The sequence below is a fragment of the Gymnoscopelus microlampas genome (genome assembly GCF_963454915.1).
Source record: "Gymnoscopelus microlampas genome assembly, chromosome: 18".
Lineage (NCBI taxonomy): Eukaryota > Metazoa > Chordata > Actinopteri > Myctophiformes > Myctophidae > Gymnoscopelus > Gymnoscopelus microlampas.
The window spans coordinates 16,674,808-16,694,493 of record NC_139955.1 but is presented as its reverse complement, the minus strand read 5'-3'; the positions used below and the strand labels follow the sequence as shown (position 1 = coordinate 16,694,493).

General features: G+C 41.3%; 1 protein-coding gene across 3 annotated transcripts in view; it reads right to left on the bottom strand.

The window, feature by feature from the left end:
* The window catches only part of pdgfrb (platelet-derived growth factor receptor, beta polypeptide), a 39,649-nt gene that overhangs the window by 6,965 nt on the left and 12,998 nt on the right, over positions 1-19,686 (bottom strand). Inside the window, exons 2-19 of one of the 3 annotated variants that reach the window (XM_084085789.1) lie at positions 19,644-19,686; positions 19,002-19,313; positions 18,175-18,432; positions 17,566-17,696; positions 16,565-16,730; positions 15,508-15,694; positions 14,593-14,708; positions 14,149-14,272; positions 13,600-13,808; positions 13,143-13,237; positions 12,813-12,942; positions 12,299-12,403; positions 11,873-11,983; positions 11,207-11,369; positions 9,245-9,411; positions 8,299-8,414; positions 7,876-7,998; positions 7,446-7,557 (exon numbers count right to left, since the gene is read on the bottom strand). The exon at positions 19,644-19,686 is cut by the window's right edge and continues 33 nt beyond it. In XM_084085789.1, the coding sequence (XP_083941915.1) occupies positions 7,446-7,557; positions 7,876-7,998; positions 8,299-8,414; positions 9,245-9,411; positions 11,207-11,369; positions 11,873-11,983; positions 12,299-12,403; positions 12,813-12,942; positions 13,143-13,237; positions 13,600-13,808; positions 14,149-14,272; positions 14,593-14,708; positions 15,508-15,694; positions 16,565-16,730; positions 17,566-17,696; positions 18,175-18,432; positions 19,002-19,313; positions 19,644-19,686 (2,668 nt within the window). Of the gene's footprint in view, positions 1-7,445; positions 7,558-7,875; positions 7,999-8,298; positions 8,415-9,244; positions 9,412-11,206; positions 11,370-11,872; positions 11,984-12,298; positions 12,404-12,812; positions 12,946-13,142; positions 13,238-13,599; positions 13,809-14,148; positions 14,273-14,592; positions 14,709-15,507; positions 15,695-16,564; positions 16,731-17,565; positions 17,697-18,174; positions 18,433-19,001; positions 19,314-19,643 lie in introns of those variants that run through there. The other 2 variants (XM_084085788.1, XM_084085790.1) reach the window with 2 other exon arrangements.

The following is a 19,686-nucleotide window of genomic DNA, read 5'->3' as shown; positions in this document are numbered from 1 at the left end:
CCTTCGCTTTGCGCGAACAGTCTTCTCCCGGGTGGTTGAAGCCATCGCGTATGAAAAGGCTACTATGGGCTACAGTGAAGTCGGACCGAATGACTGAAACGTTTTTTCTTTTTTTACTCTTGGTGTGGGGATTATGTTATGAAAGAAGAGAAATTGCAACTGCTATAGCAGTCCATGGGAAACCATAAACCTACATCTAAATGAGTTGCCATATTTACATATTAACATTGAAACTCCGCAAGATATTCCTCTACACTTATTTAGTGAGAACATTGCTCCTCCTGCTGCTGAGAGCATCTCAGCACTAGCATTACTCCTGCCTGCACTTTCATAAGCAGAACAAACTTTAGTCTATTTTCAGCTGATCTACAAGGTCAAAACTACTACAAAGCTAAAGATTTAAAAAAAAAACTGCGTCTTTTTTGTGATCCCAGTACAGGCCTGATGCCATGACGTGAATTCTCCTCCGGGGGTCAACAAAGGTCTATTTTGGGTTGATGGTCCACATAGCAAAGTGTTGATATTTAATTAGAAAGGCAGAGAATATTTGTCATTGTGCTTCAATTCGCGTGGCCGCCCAGCCCCGCCAGCCCCGCCCCTCGCCCCCTTCTGGCTTCAACCACCCGGGAGAAGACTGTTCGCGTCCTTTGCAAGTAGTAACGGCCTTTGCGGCGACATCAAGCGTGACGTTGCTGTTCTCCACTCTGATTTGAGTACTCCAATTGCCGCGCGAGCGCTCTCCTCCCCCCCATACACACACACACACACACACACACACGCACACACCAGCAAACACGACGACGGTTTGTTAACAAGCGCTGCTTGTTTGGAAGTAATAAAAGACTCTTATAGTGAAATAAACAACTCATAATATAACTTTACTCGACATAGACGTCGAGTGTCAGAAAAGCTGCTAAAACACACTATGTGAGCAGACTTTGGAAAGAGAAGTGAATTATCTCTCCATCCATCAAACAGGTGAGTTTTACTGCAGGTGTGTGTTAGCTTAGTGTCAACCTTTCCCATGTCAAATTGACACTTATTAGCCCGCAGACACTCATTTGAAAAGATATGCCAGGACCCCCATAAGAGAAGATTGTTTACAGCTCTAGCAGTGATTCTCAACCATTTTAATTTCAAGGACCCCCCTGGTTTGACATGCATTTAGGCTACGGACCCCCATTTAATGAAATTTCTATCTCTGGGACCGTAATTTATATTGTAAAGTCAATGTTAATTTGAGAGTGTACAAAATGGAACCAAATGGACCCGGTTCCATTTGTACACCCTCAGAGTTGCAGACCCATAAGGGTCCCATTTGGTTCCTAACTATCCATCATGTAGCTGGGGACCCCCTAGAACTCCCTCAAGGACCCCTGGGGGTCAACGGACCCCACTATGAGAACCAATGGCTTAGCTCAGTGGTTCTGAAACTTTTTCATGTCTAGGACCCCAAAATTGACACATAATAGTGGAAAAAGTACTCAAAGTCTGGAATTCCAAATGTACTTAAGTAAAAGTACAAACATATTTGGTATCAAAATGTACTTAAAGTACCACAAATAAAAGTACAAAAATGTTAGAAAATAGCAGATCTACAAGCTCACAACGCGTCACGAGCTTGTAGATCTGCTATTTTCAAATAGCCTAGGTATAAAATAGGGCTAAAGTGGTTAATGCATGTTTTATAATGTAATGATGTATATCTACAAAGTTACAAGTAACTAAAGATTTCAAATAATTGTAGTACAATATTTGATGGTTTAAGTGGTTATACAGATGCGTTCCCGGTTTTAATGGGTTAAATAAAGGTGCAATAACACATAAAACCCCCTCTCTGCTCTCTCTAGATGGCGAGCAACAGGTCGTGGCACGCCCGCTACCCCGTGCTGACCTACGTGCAGATCATGGTGTTCTACAACGTGTTCACACCCTCCTCAGTCTGCCCGCCGAAGTGCTGCCGCATCCGCACGCTGGTGATGCAACTACTTCTGGACAAGCAGCTGGAGGTACAGTAGCAGCACACACAGTAAAATCAGAAAGTTATAATGGGGCGCTGATGGCCAGGTGGCAAGTACATATCATTGTGGGGGTCCTTTGACATGAGAAAAGTTTGAGAACCACTGATATTATAGCAGGATACGTTTTTTAAAAAAAATGTTAGGATTTAGAATACATTTGTAGGATCCCCCAGAAGCAAAAGATTTGAGTTAAAAATGTTCGGTTTAAAACATATATATATTAAAAGTTTGGGTTTGGGGTCTAAAAGATTAGGCTCCAAGAAAAGCTTAGGTTCGGGGCCCCAACACATGCTACAAGGCCCCAACTACAAGCTCACAACGCTTCGCACTGCAAGGTGTTGTGAGCTTGTAGATCGGCTATTTAAAAAAATGTTGCCTTTCTTGTAATATTTGACAATTTAGCCAATGTTTGACCATTTTTTATAGTATAGTTGGCTACTTCTGACGCAGTAATGGTTTATTAGTTTATTTTTATTTGTCATTTTAGAGGTACTAAAAAGGTCTTAAAAGTCCTTAAATTGTAACTTTAGAAAATGTTCAAATACCCTGTATTCACTTATACTGTATGTTGGTTTGTTTACTGTTGAGTGAGAAAATAATGTTACACAATAAGCTAATCATCTGGGGACCCCCAAAATAATTTGGGTCCCGACCCCCAGTTTGGGAACCATTGTTCTACTACTCAATGCTCAATCTAGGCATTATCATTGTATTGTGTAACTGCTGTTCTACTTTTATGGCAGTAGTATGGCATAATTTACAGTAATACAAACGTTTAAAGGTGGGGTAAGTAATTTTCTTTGGTTAAAAAAAGTGTTAGATAGCTCTATATTCTGATAGTAATCATTGCTTTAGAGTGTTTGTTCAGTAACAGGAGTCTCCATGTCTCTCCAGCTCTACAGAAAATGAATTTTCAGGTCAAGATACCAATTTTATCCAATCAGGATAGAGAACTCAGTCAGGATACAGATTAAACAAGTGAAATTGGAAGTGATGACACAAAGAAATGAGCAGACACAATTGGAACTGGAACACTATACAAATTAAATAAATGGGCACTATCTCCTGATTGGCTGAAACTTTGTCACCTACCTGAAATAAAATGTATGTTCTGTTTATTAAACACACTATCAGAATATAGTGCTTTAGCCTTTTAACAAAACACTTTTTCAACCCAAAAATATCACTTACCCTACCTTTAAGAAAATGTAAAAATGCAATGTTGAAAATATTTTGATAAATCTAAATGGCGTTTTTTTTGTCAATATCTCATCTGCTTTTAGAAGCAATTGAAAATACAAATGATGTTGCGTAGCCTATACTTTGTTTATGCCCCCTAGGGGCACTGTGCTTGAATATCTGTCAGCTCTCCAAGATGATCAAAAGCTTAAGACTTAATGCCACTTTTGTTGACCACTTGAACCCCCAGCATCCCTATTCTGGGGGGAACGTTCAGCAAAAATAGCCGATCTACAAGCTCACAGCGCGTTGTGAGCTTGTAGATTTGCTATTTTTGGCGAATCGATTTGTGTAGAGTGAAAGAAGAGCATACCAAATGCGCTCTTTACAGGTCAGTTTTCATCAAGTATAGAGCGTTTAAGTGGTCCTGAATTTGCATCCTAACAAAAGCTTATTCATCCTAGTGTATGATGGAGGACAATTTCACGATAAATTAAAATCTCTGCGATACGATTATTGTGACAGGATACAGTATACGTATACAGCAAAACATATTGCCTCAATTCACTGGCTCCCTGTACATTTCAGAATGATTTTTCAATGATTTTCAAGATCTACAAGCTCATGTGCCGAGCTTATAGATTTGCTCACTTTAATTAATGTTTGTTTGTCCTTCTTTCTTTCTTTCTTTCTTTCTTTCTTAGAGTGGAGACAGACTGTGCCGTTGAAAGGCTCAACTTAGAGATGGAGATCTCTCTCTATCCATGGATTTGTTTGCATGGGGGATTCCTCCGCGCCAACGGCCCTGGTCTTCGGTGGTCTCCACCGCGGATTGATTGCTGATTGACGCAAAATTCCACGACAGTGTGTATGATGTGTCTTCATTGATGCAGAATTCCACGACAGTGTGTATGTGTCTTCGGTGGTCTCCGCCGTCGGCCTCCACCGAAGACCTCGGCCAGCCGGGGGTTTCCTCTGAAGACGACTCTAAGTAGGAACCTCTTTTCCTTTTCCTTTGCTGGATGCTGCAGCTGCTTCATGCTGCAGTTTGTTGGATGCTGCTTGTGGTGTTGGTGTTGGATGCTGATTGTGTCGTATGCGTGCTGATGTGGTTAAAGATGTTGCTCTGCTGCTTTTTTCCCAGGTATTTTTTTTCAGGTTGTGGAATCAAACGCCCACACAACTATCCTTCTCCGTTCTCTGCACTGGCTCCCCGTAGCAGCTCGCATTCAGTTTAAAACCCTGGTGCTAGCCTATAGAGCAGTGAAAGGAACAGCTCCTTCTTACCTCCGAGTTTTGGTCAATGCCCACACCCCTGCCCGACCACTCCGGTCTGCCACCTCGGGGCGACTGACTCCCTCGCCACTCAACGGTCCTTCTGGTCGATCGACACGGTCACGACTTTTTTCTGTTCTGGCCCCACAGTGGTGGAATGAACTTCCCACTGAAGTCAGGACAGCAGAGTCACTGCCCATCTTTCGCCGCAGGCTGAAAACCCACCTCTTCAGGAAACACTATCCTTCCTCTTTGCCTGGCCTACTTGTTGTTAACTAGTTGTACGAACTCTTGTTTTATTTTTGTATTGTTTTATTGGATCTTGTTTAGTCGATACACTTATTTGTTTTAGCTCGTGCTCATTTGATTTTGCCATTTTTGTCTCATCTGTTTAAGAAAGTAGGTAGCTGATATATTGCACTTTTACCTTAGCGCTAGGTATACTCTTGGTTGCTTGTTTTAGCAGGAAATGTACTTAAAACTTCTGGTGATTAGTAGTTTTCGTTCCCTACCTATGTTGAATACACTTATTGTAAGTCGCTTTGGATAAAAGCGTCTGCTAAATGACTGTAATGTAATGTAATGTAAAAACGCCGACGTTGAATCTACGACTATGTTGGTAGTGTAGTGTTGTGGCTGTTATTTTGTGGCTGTTAGTTAGTGTGTGTGAGAGAGATAATTTGCATTCAATATGTTTTTAGACATAGGCCTCTGTAAATCCGGGCATGAACCTGGTAATTTGGGGGGGGGGGGGGGGGGGGGGTGGCAGGCGGGCGTTCACACTAATCACATGACGCTGCTACATTTTAATCAATGACGAGCCACATTTTTCATTTAAAAGTTTAATCTCTTGCCCGAAGAAGATCAAGAACATGTCGATGTGTTCCAACATACCTGAAATGAGTCAACGAAAAGCACATTTTGAATGATTTCTTCAGTCTTCAGTGAGAAGATGATTGATTTGACAATGCTGGACATCACTTATCACGATGTCTGTGAAATAGTTTTAGGCCAAAAACAAAACACAGAACAAACTAGAAAAAGTGCTTTCCGCCAGGTCAGGTAGGTTATTGTGGCCTCCTGGTGGCGCTAAATGTGAAAAGGGTGCCATTTCTTCTTAGGCCTTGCATGGCAATCGTACTCTGCATTAATGATTTGAGGCATTTTGTTCCAAAAATATGTTTTGCTAAATTAGACCTGCTGGTGGCACTATAACAGGTCAATGTTAAAAGGGTGGCATTTGTTCCTCAACATAGTGTGAATGTGCATGCAAAGTTTATCCTCAATCGGACGCTGTGTTCATGATTTGCGGCATTTTGTTCAAAACAAGCCACTACTGCAAACTTTGGATGTGAATCTCAGCCAATCAGGATGGAATCAGAAAAATCAAACAGATCCGTCTTGATCACATGACTTTAGAGATCATGTGTACCGATTTGCGTGAAATTTGGATAAAATCGGAGTCATATAAAAAAGAGTTTTACATAAGTCGGCCTCCTGGTGGCGCTATAAAAGGAAAAATGCAGGCCAATGACCTTTTAGGGAGTGCGCATACAAAGTTTTACACAGATCGGTGCATTTATAGATAAAAACACGAATCGGCCTGTTTTAGCGCCACCATGAGGCTGATTTGAAAATTCAAATGGCATTTCTTCCTCGGCCTAGTGGGAATGTGCGTGCAAAATCTCATGGAAACTGCATGCTGTGTTCATGATTTGAGGCATTTTGTTCAAAACAGGACACTCCTGCAAACGCTGGAAGCCATTTTTAGCCAATCAGGATGGAATATGAAAAATCTGAAAGACACATTTCCGTTTAATGACAATAGATATACACAATAAGCGTTCTCAAAGTTAGTTTGTGCTCTTCAGTAATACCTGAGATGGCAAAATCCAAGTGCTTTGGTTGCAAAGTTAAACAAGTCTCCGCCAGGTCAGGTAGATTATTGTGGCCTCCTGGTGGCGCTATAATAGGCCAATGTGAAAAGGGTGGCATTTCTTCTTAGGCCTTGCACGACAATCAGACACTGCATTCATGATTTGAGGCATTTTGTTCCAAAAATGTGGTTTGCTAAATTAGACCTGCTGGTGGCGCTATAACAGGCCAATGTGAAAAGGGTGGCATTTCTTCCTGGGCCAAGTGGGAATGTCTGTGGAAAATTTCATGGAAATCGCACACTGCGTTCATGATTTGAGGCATTTTGTTCAAAATGAACCAATCCTGCAAACTTTGGAAGCCATTTTTAGCCAATCAGGATGGAATATGGAAAATCAGACAGATCCGTGTTGATCACATGACTATAGAGATACTGTGTACCGATTTGCGTGTTTTTTGGACAAAATCTGTAGGAGTAATAGCAAAAAATGTGTTTTGCAAAAGTCGGCTTCATGGTGGCGCTATGACAGGCTGATCTGAAAAATATGGGCCAGAGGTTCTGCTGTGGCATTCAGGGAGTGTGTGAGCAGTTTCACAGCGACCGGGCCAACGGTGGCGGAAATTAGCTGGTCACAGACAGAAGGACGGACACACGGACGGACGGACGGACGGACGGACGGTAAAACATACTCTCTCACCATGCCTTCGGCCTGGCGGAGACAATAATACAACACCAAACATAAAACGCAAAAACTAATAATACAGAAATAGAAACAACAATACGTTAACTTAAATGGACTTTGAGAAGTGATTTAAATGATACTGTTACTAATGTTAAAGTAAAATCAGATGCAGATTAGATTTTAAGATTGGACAGACTGTCTTTAAACACACACAGCATGAAGATCTGAAATAGAACAATGAACTGCTTTAAGTAGAATCTTGTGCACAAGACAACCCTGAACATGGAAATTGATCTCTTACAGATGCTTCACCAGTCACCACATAGACTTACTAAGACAAGAGCTCCTAAAACCGTGTGTGTTGTGTATTATGTGTGTGCGTGTGCATGTGCGTGCACGTGCGTGTACTGACCAAGGGTAAAGATCTCCCAGAGCAGGATGCCAAACGACCAGACATCACTAAGGGTCGTGTACAGGTTATGGAATATACTTTCTGGTGCCATCCACTTCAGCGGCAGGAAGGTCTAGAAGGATGGAGAAAAAGGTTGATTATACCCAAAAAGATAATCAGAGACACTTCATTACCAAGATGGAGCTTCATAAATCACATTCCCTGCACATACAGGACTGTTGTCCAAAAAGACATGGCAGAATATACATTGAGACAGCTTAACGTCATTATCAATACTGACTAAATTTTAGACAGTATCTGACAGTATGATATTCAGTTATTGTATAAAGGTGAGATAGACAACATAAAAACTCACACAAAGTTGAACACAGCCACACCAACTCCATTTCAATATTTTTTAAATATATAATCCATAATAAGTGTCACTCACGCTGCCTTTAGAGATGTAATTGGAGTCATGCATGATATCTCTGGCCAGGCCAAAGTCGCAGATCTTCACCAACTTGCCCTCACAGATCAACACGTTTCTGGCTGCAAGATCCCGATGGACACACTGGGGTGGAACAAACAATACACTCACTTTCAACATGATGTCCCTATTTTGGGCATGTCATTATTGGCTCAAATTTTAAAAAAAAACTATTGACAGTGTCTCACAAAAGCACATTTTGCATGACAGTGTCATGCAAGTAAGTATAAAATAGGGCATTCATTTATGAAAAACATACCCAGGTTAAATATGGAGAAGATACAATATATAATATATATATAATATATACAGGACAATATATAAAATGAGGTAAATATACAGCACCAAGCCAATGTTTACTGAATAACAGATATAATATCCTACATTCTTAGAGGCAAGGAATTCCATTCCCTTTGCAACTTGGTAGCTGAAGCCCAGCAGATCATTGTAGCTGAGTACGGTAGAGTCACTGATGGCCATAGACGATTCCACTATCGAACCTAAAGAAACACAGACAGACAGTTACTGTATTGTACTTCTGTGTCCTCTGTTCACCCTGTGGTCAACGTGATCACTATAGTACCGTCCAACCTTACATGCAAAAACATACACCACACGCATATAGACATAAACAGACAGTTCACCATGCACAGACATAAACATACAGTACGCACCTGACCACACCAATAGGCATAAAGACATGCACGCTTGCATGCTTGGTTGGTTGCAAGCACGCATTCACACATGCACACAGGCAGTGGTGGAAAAAGTACTAAATTTTTTTACTGAAGTAAAATCAATATCAATACTGCAATGTAGAAATACTCTTACAGTTACAAGTATAAGTCCGGAATTAAAAATGTACTTGAGTAAAAGTACAAAAGTATTGGTACCAAAATGTACTTAAAGTACCAAAAGTAGAAAGTACTCATTATGCGGAATGTACCATTTCACAAGTTATCATTATATATAAAAGTTATTAAAACATGTTTTGAAAATATATAGCAGATAGCAGCTCTGGCTCACAATGCGTTGCATCGAAATGCGTTGTGAGCTTGTAGATTGGCTATTTTCAAATAGCCAAAGTTTAAATAGGTGGTTAACGTATGTTTTGTAATAATAATCTACAAAACCTACAAAGTAACTAGTAACTAAAGTTTTCAAATAATTGTAGTGGGGTAAAAAGCACTATATTTGCATGTGAAATATAGTGGAGTAGAAGTAAAAGTATAGACATTTGAAAATGCTCCAGTGAAGCAAAAATTGTAAAAAGTGCACTTAAGTACAGAACGCACGCATTCACACACGACTAAAGAGAGGGAGCTCTAACCTTGCTCCTGGTAGAGCTCCTGTTGGTAGGGGGACTCGTACGGAGACGGTTGGATGTCTGCATATTTGATGCTGTCAATCTGCTCCTGCATGGGTACGTAGATCGAGGGCTCATCCTTACTCATGTCTATGTAGCCTCCATCACACTCAGAGCCAAACGACACATAGCTGGAGAAAAATAAGGTTGACGTTGAAATAATTCATTGAAATCGAACCACATCTATGTAATATGGTCCCCATTCGTTTGGGGGATTTTTTTCCGTCACAGTACATTTTGTAAATATAATTATGCAATTTGTCCTCTGCATTTACCCATCCTACTATTAGGAACAGTGGACATGGACAATGTTAATACAGTGCAAGTGGATCAGTTAACCCATTTAGACCGGGAACCCCTATACGTAAAGTTACCATTCAATACGGGAAGCCCTTTTGGGGTAGTTGTTGCTATGTACAGTATATAGCAACATATTTGCATTTTGTAATTTTTGAATAAATATTTGAAGTTTTTTAGAAAACTTAGGTCAGGATTTGGAATCGGCCTCAGGTCTTAATTGGTTAAGGGTTAAGTGTCTTGCTCAGAGACACATAGGGCATAGGCACATAGACTCTCTATCCATTCAGCTATGGCCGCCCCCTACATCTAGGTTTTTCATGGACACTAACCACATCAAGCTATATGTAAGACATGATGTGATGAGAGGCACTAGACTAGACTACTAGAGTACAGATCATGGGGTCACCTAAACCAGTAGGGTTCATCCACTTTGCTAAGCTTTCTAAGTTTCATGGCAATCTTCCCATTCGGTGTCTGAGGTACAAGAGGACATTTTGGTCATGACTTCCTTTGGAGATCAGAAACCCATCATTACGGTATGTTTCCATAACTAGAATCAAACCTAGAAGAACTGTGTCACTACGTTGCCACTACAACATGAGGCAACGAGCAGTGTTGCCGGCTGTGTGGCGTGAGTTTGGATAATGTCATTATCCAAAACTTTGCCTAACTGAACCAGCTGTAAGCTGTAACAACTGGCCAGGTGTCCAGCCAATGAAATGGGGCTATCTGATGGGCTAACTTGTACCATGAGCCACGGAGCAAGTTTTGTGTAGTTTATAGCTCGTTCATTAGAGGTGGAATTTGCTGATGGCAGCAATCTCCCTGTTTAACCACAACCAATTTAAAGTCAATAATAGAAATGAGAAATATTTAGATTAATATTTAGAAATATTTAGATTAATATATTTCAAATCTGGACTACTTTCAGATTTTTTGGTCCGAACTTATATTTCCCTTGTTTCTATATTTTAGAACATTACATTTTCAAGGAAATAAACTACATACCGGTACATACAGTAATTAATCACAAAAACGTTTTTGATATAAATTTTTTAAAGATGATTATTCATTAACTTTAATTATACAATGTTATAACACAAACACATGAACTTCACTTTTTGAGTATTGGATGAGGCAAGACCACGACTTGCATTAGAGTTCCCTCTACTGGAGAATTCTAGTAAGGATAAGCGTTTATTTGGTTCCATTTGTATACACTCAGAGTTACAGACCTGTAAGGGTCCATTTAGACCCTCAAGGTACCCTGAGGGTCTCTGGACGGTGGACCCCACCTTTATCATGAATTTAATGTATATTTAGATTTTCTATATTGTTGTGTAGTGTTTTGTTGTTGTTGTTGCATTGTTGTTTTGTCCAGTTGTTTGAGTGTTGAATGTTTAGTGGACCACAATGTAAAAAAGCCTCTGCCTTTTTTGTGTCATCCATTTGGCGTTACTTTAAATCCTTGTACTGCCTGTACCTTTAAAAATCGTCAATAAAGTATTCAATCAAATCAGTCAATCAATCAACCGATCAAACCTTGAGAACCACTGGTCTATTGCGTGCAGATTTGTTCAATATGTGTGCTGTATGAGTGTTTGTGCAGTTAGTGGGTGTGCTCACCCTTTCCTGTGGCTCAGTGGGGTGCTGCTACCTCCAGAGACATGGCAGCCTGAGTCTCCCTGGTTCTTCTCAGCATGGTACTGCAGGAAGCTGTGCTTGTTTCTGTGCAGGTAGTCCACCAGGTCTCCATAGCGACAGTACTCAGTCACCAGGTACAGAGGACCTGATTGGTAGAACAGTAGGAGTTACTGTAAACGTCAATTCAAGTAAGTGAAAAACTGTAGCCTAGAGAGTATGCTACATTGTTTTGTGACCTTGGAATTCATATCTGTGAAACATTTAGCTTTTAAGATGAACCAATTGTGCAATACTAATACTACAGATCGAATGCCACTACAATTTATAATTTACAATTTACTAATTATCCAGAGCAACTTACAAAGCTCAAGATCAGGATCAGAATCATGGCCTAGTCAACCAATAGCAGGGTAAGAGATTATAATCAAACACTTAAGTCCCATTTCGGCTATTTTCAGTGTTTTGGAAACTTGTGGAAAATATTTGCCTATAAATGACATGTGCCAAATAGGGACACCTTATTGAAAGCTATTAAAGTGCTACACAGTAAGAAAACAAATACTGTAAGTGCTACAAAGTAACAAGAATAGCATGTAGAAACCTAGCATGTACTGTATGTGTTAAATAGAAGTTAGTGAGGGTGTCAACCTTGTTTGGTGCAGGCTCCTAGCAGATTGACAATGTTGAGGTGAGGACCCAGATGGCTCATGATCTTCAGCTCTGACATCAGAGCCTGGGTCTCACTCCTCCTGGCTGTGGCTGGAAGGAGGGAGCATGACACAGAGTAAGCAAAAGAAAATAAATAATTAAAGAGACTATGAATGGAGGCCAAAGAAAGGTAGCTATGAGAACAGGAGCGAAAAAACATAAATTCAACTATGGTGGCCAGCCCAGGGGAGTTGCTGCCTTGCCAAACAACAAAATGACACGTTGGCTGACACCAGGGCCAGGCTGGCAAGCAAACTAAAGCACATCAGGGTGTTTGGGATGCATTCTGCTGCTCTGTCCCATAGGAATATATTTGCTGTATAGACATTGAATGCTAAAGCACAGGGTGAAAATGTTACATCTTACATTTCAGCATTTTCACAGCCACTTTTGTGCTGGACTGGGAATGGCCCAGACCATACGCAGTGGCCTCGACCACCCGACCGAACGCTCCCGATCCAAGAGTGCGACCTGCAAGATAAAACAAAGCTCAATGGAAAAGAGTTGGAGTGAAACATTACGCACAAACAGATCTCCCCTTAAGCCCTACATACTTCGCTGTATGTTGCATAGTGAAAATAGTCGATTTACAAGCTCACAATGTGTCGCATCGCAACTCCTTGTGAGCTTGTACATTGGCTTATTTTTGCTATTTTTGAAATTGTATGAAAAAAAGGCCAAAATAGGGCTGCCAGGGTTAATGTGGTTAAATTACAAAATACATATGTGAAAGAAACAATGCATCCTGTGAGTTAAGTTCAGGTATCACTATAATGTGAATAAATGAAATCAGCATTCATTTCATTAAGTAAATGCATGCACATTTAACACATCTATCATCATGGTTATCATAAAATCTCCTCTTTCTTAGATGCCCTACCCAGCACCAGGTTGTCTCGGGGCATTTCCCAGGCCAGGTCATAAGGGAGATGGATGGGGTCCACATAGATGTATTCATGACCATCCAGACTCACAGACTCAATCACCTTCCATCTGATCTCATACCGAGGCTTCTGGGAAAAAAACAAACAGATCACATTCTTAAAAAACACTCAAGCACAAAAGCAAGTCTTCCTCATTGCTGACTTTTAACAGTGAAGCACAACATGTCTTCGTTCTAACATCTTCACATGTTACAACTAATTTGGCTAATTTGTGGTGAATTATGGTAATCAATATTTTGCTAATGGTGGTAGTGAGCAAGTCTAACCTTCCTCCAAACAGCGATGAGGATGATGATGGAGATGATGATGATGACCACCAAAGCCAGAATGGCAGCCAATATTGCCACCTGGGAGAAAAGTGCTTTAACAGAAGAAAGGTGACAGCATTAACAAAGACTTTTGAAATGTAGTTACAGTATGACTCTTTTACACAGTCCCATCATAAAACTGTAGGTTGTAAATAGTGATAGTGTATTTTGGTCAAATGGTACACGCTATAATTGGATAATAATTACTACAAAACATTATAAATGTGTGCAACACATTGTTGAATTAACTGGTGCTGGCTGTGTCTTAACATCCACCCGGGCATTGATCATTTTCAGGAGAGCATAATATTGTACGTTTATGTATGTATTTTATATTGCAGAAGAGCCATGTATTTTTACGGTTTTCAAATCAACACATAGTGTTCATACAAGACCTCTCAAGAAAAACACCTACTGTTGGACACTAGCTTGATATCGCGCCGGTCCAACCCTCCCCGATTTCTGGTCTCACAGCGCACCATGACCTGCTGGGGTTTGTGGAAGGTCACCTGGCTGCGGACCTGGCTGACCTTTCGGGTTTCGTTGTAGCTGACATTGGTCTGGATGCTTAGAGTCTCTAGGTCAGGTATCAGGGGCTGCCAAACTGCAGACATGTTGCTACATCTAGGACATTTAAAAACGAAAGCAAAGGTACGGTAATGATTCTTCGTCCTCTTACAAGCTTTTTCTAGTGGTTAAATTGTGCTGCTACATTTGTCCAGAGCAGACCTTATCCTTCGTCGTATGATGGTGTTGCGTGGTGAAAATAGTCAGTCTAAAAGCTCCCAAATAGCGAATCCAAAACAGCGAAGATAGCAGGTCTGATTTGTAATGAATGAAATGCACAAAATAGGAACACCAGGTTGAAACAACAGAATTAGACACTACTAAAACAAATGTGTGTGTGGTCAGCCCCCTAGTGTCCAGTGTTTGACAGATCACCAGCGATGATCGATGGACTCACTTTAGCATGCTGTCACAGCTGTACCAGTGAATGGTCGGGGACGGGACCCCCTCTGCTGTGCAGGTCACCAAGTGTCTCTTCCCAGGGATGTGACTGTCAGAAAGGTCTTTAATCTGAGGAGGAACTACACACAAAATTATTTTATCACTTAAGCGTTTTGGTAATATGTGAACTGTATATAAACTGTAAAGAATTGTCACCGGACCTTATTTATATACTGTATCATGTTTATATTGTGTTCATTGATGTGCAGTTATTTATCTCTTTCTTGGCCAATAAGATTTATTCTGAATCTGATTTCTTTCCAAGCAGATTTCCTTATAATGATAATATGCTTTCAATTAATTTGTTTTTGAGACCTGATGAGATAAACGTATGGACCACTGTGTAAGCTAAGAGGTGTAGCCAAATACTTTATATCAATGTATTATGAATGTATCTCACCTTGTACTTCCAAGTCAAAGGTCAGCTCCTTGGTGTCATCTCCGTTGGTGACAAGGACAGTGTAGAGGCCCTTCTGCTCTGTCCTCACCCGCACCAAGGTCAGAGTGCTGATGTACCTGAGGTTTAATGTAAGCAAACCCGACTATGTAACAAATCAGCATATGACCGGTTGCTTCCTGTCTGTTGTCTTGTTACGACATTTGCGTATTCTTCAACATAATTGTCTGTTTACGGATCCCATGTGGTGTTGACTGAGTCGTGGCCTCTTAACACTAGCCGTGTATCTCTCTGCCAAAATCCTTATCTGGTGCTGAGTGACATGGGCTGAATGTCTCAAGAGGTTGTCAACGAACACCCTAACTTATAGGTCACAGACTTAACCCATTCAATCCGGGAACACCATCTCTGTCATTTTAGATTTCTTTGGCTATTAAAAAAGAGCAGATATACAAGCTCATAGCGTGGCACCGAGTGCCACGCTATGAGCTTGTAGATCTGCTATTTTTGAAAAGAATCGTGAAAATGTGTGCAAATATATTTTAAAGCGAACATTTGTAACTCGAATCATTGCTTCTGGGGAACAAAATAATTTACAAATGTTCGCTTTAAAAAATATATATTCAAAGATTTGCAAAAGAAATCTCAATTTTTCAAAAGATTGCAGATCTACAAGCTCATTCACTCGGTGCCGCGCTATGAGCTTGTATATCTGCTATTTTTGAAAAGCCAAAGAAATCTAAAATGACAGAGATGCGTTCCCAGATTGAATGGGTTAAGTTACTTATTTTGGACTGCCCATGGCTCAAAATATTAGTTGTGCTATTTAGTTTGTATGTGGGCCTTCAACTGTGATTATGCTACGCGGAGCATTTTCAGGGTCGTAAGTTTAAACGCCTGCCTGTTCCCTTGTCTCACCTGGTCTCGTGGATTGGATCTTGGCGGATGGTGATAGTTTTGTCTCCGATAATGGTGCCCTTCTCTCTGCTCCAGTGGACTTGAGGGACAGGGTAGGCCTCGATCTCCACTCTTAGCTCCATATTTTCATGCAGCTTTGCTGTAATGTTCCGCTCCTGAGCAGGCCTCAGGACCACAAAGCCTTTCTCTGATGAAGAGAAGTAAAGGTTAAAGGGATTAACTAATGTATGCATATTTCATGCAATTTGAGGTCAGGTTCATGCCATCTTATTCTGTGCAACACTACTATTATACAGAATGTCTACAAATCTGAAATTGTATTTATTTATTTATGTAAATGTTTCAGATATATACTGTATATAAGTAGGCCTATATACCTAGGTATATATGTTTTGGTCCTGGGAGACACCTTAATGTCCTATTTTGGGTCTCAAGCTGAAAAGGTTTGGGAACCCCTGCTGTAAAGCATGACGGCGTAAGCTTTTATAAAGCTTTTATAAATATAACACACCTCACTGGAGATAGAGTAAGCATTCACAGACACACGTGCACGCTGAATGACAGAAAGAGGTACAAATGGAATGGTCAGAAACTATGATGGCTCTTAGAGAAAATGCACAAGACATTCCTATAAACCTCTTAAGATAAATCATTCACTGCATCGATTTATATGAGAAATCCCACGTTTATATTCTGAAAGAAATCACCTTGAACAGAAATAAATCCCAGATGATTTCTCTAAACAAAGGTGTCATTCTCTCACCTTGGCTTGAAATGAAACATATACAGGTTCGTAGAATTCTTTGTCACACAAAAATCCCGCAATAATAATCTATCCAGCATCAGTTTGTTTTTTGTGTGTGTGTGTGTGTGTGTGTGTGTGTGTGTGTGTGTGTGTGTGTGTGTGTGTGTGTGTGTGTGTGTGTGTGTGTGTGTGTGTGTGTGTGTGTGTGTGTGTGTGTGTGTGTGTGTGTGTGTGTGTGTGTGTGTGCGCGTGCATGCTTGGTTGTGTGTGTGCGTGTGTGTGTGTGTGTGTGCAAGGGTAAAACAGTCTCACCAAGGACAGTGATGTTGATACTGGCAGAGGCGCTGTGGTCTTGGACGCCCTCGTGCACGTGACAGACGTAGCTGCCGCTGTGAGCCAACGTGGCGCGAGGGAACATCAGGCAGGAGCGCATGCTCATGGAGGACAGCACGTCTGTCAGTGGGTCAACGTCGCTCTCCTTAGAGAGAGAGGCAGGATAAGACAATTACAGTACAAAGTCAGCCTACTAGCACCATAACAATACATAAAGGATATTAAAGATTTGGAAAAACTTCTCCATGCATTCATCAGCATGTTCAGCTTAGACTGGACTTTGTAACAGTGTCTTAACAGGTCTCCCTAAAGAATCAATCAGACAGCTGCAGTTGATTCAGAACACTGCTCATGTCCTTACTGATACCAAGAAAGTGGATGATATCATTCCAGTTATATGATATTTACACTGGCTCCCTGTCTGTCAAATATTTCATTTCAAAATACTACTGTTTACTGTATAAAACATTGAATGGTTTAGGGTCAAAATGCATTTCTGTAGTATATCATGAACCATCCAGACTTCTCCGGTCGTCTGGGGCAGGTCTGCTTTCCGAACCCAGAGTCAGAACTAAATATGGAGACGGATTGCTACAACTTATTTTAAATCAAAGCTGAATAACGTTCTGTTTGCTGCTGCCTTTTTAAGAATGTATTCTACACTATTCAACCAATTTTATTCTCTTCTTATTTTTTATAATATGAGAGATGGAATGATGTACAACAAAGTTCAGGAAACTGATTCAATGTGACAATATGCGTGGGAGTGAGTTATTGGGTTTATTATCCCAATTTCTCGACAAGATTATTACTTGATTATGATTATGCTCCATGTGCTGTGAGTGGGATATCTAGGGGGGATTAAAAAATGGAGGCGTGTCTCTACATCTTGATGTGATTTGGGATTGTTATGAGGCCTGCGAGCCGTCGGGGAGGGGAAAGTCAAACAAAAGGCCTTGTGCTGCTCGACTCCCACTCACCTCTCTGTTGGGGTAGTCCCAGGAGAAGAACACTAGCTCCACTCCATGGACCGTGCAGTTGACCGCCAGAGGCTCTCCTTGCTTCAGCACCGTCTTCGAGGCATTGATGTAGGCGTCGATGGCTTCTGGGACTGAGATGGGAGGAGGGAGCGCGTGCGGATGAGTAGGAGCAGGATTGGGGGAGAGTTGGGCTGCAACTATCGATTATCTTCATAGCGATTGTTCTATCGATTACTTTTTTGATTAATCGAATAATCAAGAAGTTTTTTTTACCTCTTAAGCCCTATTTACTTTATTATACAATGTCACGCAAAAATAGCAAAAATGGAAATTCTACCAGCTCACAACATGTCGCATCACGCGACGTTGTGAGCTTGTAGATCTGCTATTGTCACTATTTTGATAATGTATTATTTTATAAAAATGTAGATGTAAGGAGGGGAGGTAGGGAGGGGTGGCGAGGTGGAGAGCACTATAGCATATTTATAAAGTGCATTTGAGTGGTAAAAGAAAATCTAGTAAAAGCACCATATAAACCAGCCCATTTTACCATTCATAACAGAACGTGATGTTCCAAATGTTACCCTTTAGTTAAACAACCCAACTCACCGACGATGCTGAAGACATAGAAGGCTTGTGACTCTTTCACCTCGTCGTTCAGTTCTCCGCGGCACACGTAGGTCCGGTCCTCCAGCGGGGCCTTGTAGCCCTCGCTGGGGACGTAGAGCCCCTTGAGAGGCATCTCCCTGTCCCTCTCATACAGGGTGACATTGATGCTGGGGTTGGTCACCACGCATGGGATGGTTCCTTCCTCACTGGTCTTAGTTACCATGCCGTGGGACCTCTCCACGAACCACACCTCAGGGTCTGAGCACAGGGAGGGAGGACTTCAGATAGGTTTTTATTGGATGATACTTTATCTTAGCAGCTGATTTACATGAAGTATTGAGTTGTAGACCAGTGGTTCTCAAACTTTTCAGGCCAGTTGAAGTCGAGGCATTACATTTTGTTTAACTCGGTTTCACGGATAAATGTTGTGAAAATTGCAGATCTACAAGCTCACAACGCCTTTGTGAGCTTGTAGATCGGCTGTTTAAAAAAAAAGAAGCTCTTTCTTATATTATTTGACAATTTGGCCACTGTTTGACCAGTTTTTATAGTATAGTTTGTTGATGACTTTTGATGCACTAATGATCTTTTTTTCTTTTCTTTTTAAAAAGGTCTTAAAAGTCCTTAAATTGTCACTTTACTGTCATCTGGGGACCCCCCCAAAATCATGTGGGGAACCCCTTGGGGGTCCCGACCCATAAGTTGAGAACCACTGTTGTAGACAACAGACACACAACAGGTTGAAGATCACATATTTGTCTTTTATTTTACAGTATATGCCATTTGCAATACAAGCTGTATAGGTAAAAGGTAAACGTTGGCCTAACCTGGCACAAAGACCGCCACCTCCTTAGTGTCTCCAGTGTGCAGGTCAGTGCATTCATACACCGCTGTGTGTCTCCAGCTCACGTTTATCAAGGTCAAAACGCTGGATGTGCCACTGCCCCGCTCAACGTAGTACTCGTCACTAAGCTGGTCCGCACCCGGGATGTAAGGCATGCCGTCCTTCCTAAAGCTCCATTCCACAGCCTCTGAGCCAGAGCACGTAAGGCTGAGGGACGAGCCTGCTGACAGGACCAGCTCTCTGTCGCCGGGGGTGACCTCCAGGCAACAACACTCGGGACAGAGACAGAGCAGAGCTGCAGTCGACACAAAGTGGAGGAGGGTTAGGGTTGGAGAGGTCACAATGACAAGAGTATGGGGTTAAAGGTTAGAACAACAATATAATCCAGATCCTGTTTCAATGTGCCCGGGTGAGTTGCCCGGAGCTGATGCGTGGGAGGATAATGATGTCTTATCATTGACAGATGTATTCAAAATAACACAGGCCAGCTGTTCAGAGGTATTGTGCTTATCTCACGGGCTAATTGGCTGGTGTGTGTGTGATCAAGATTTCAACACAATTGTCTTTCACCGTATAATGGTTTCTCACAGTACGGCTGTTGGATTTGTTTGTGAGTAAAACTCACCTGTGACTATGAATGTCAGACGACATATGGAAACTGCCACGGT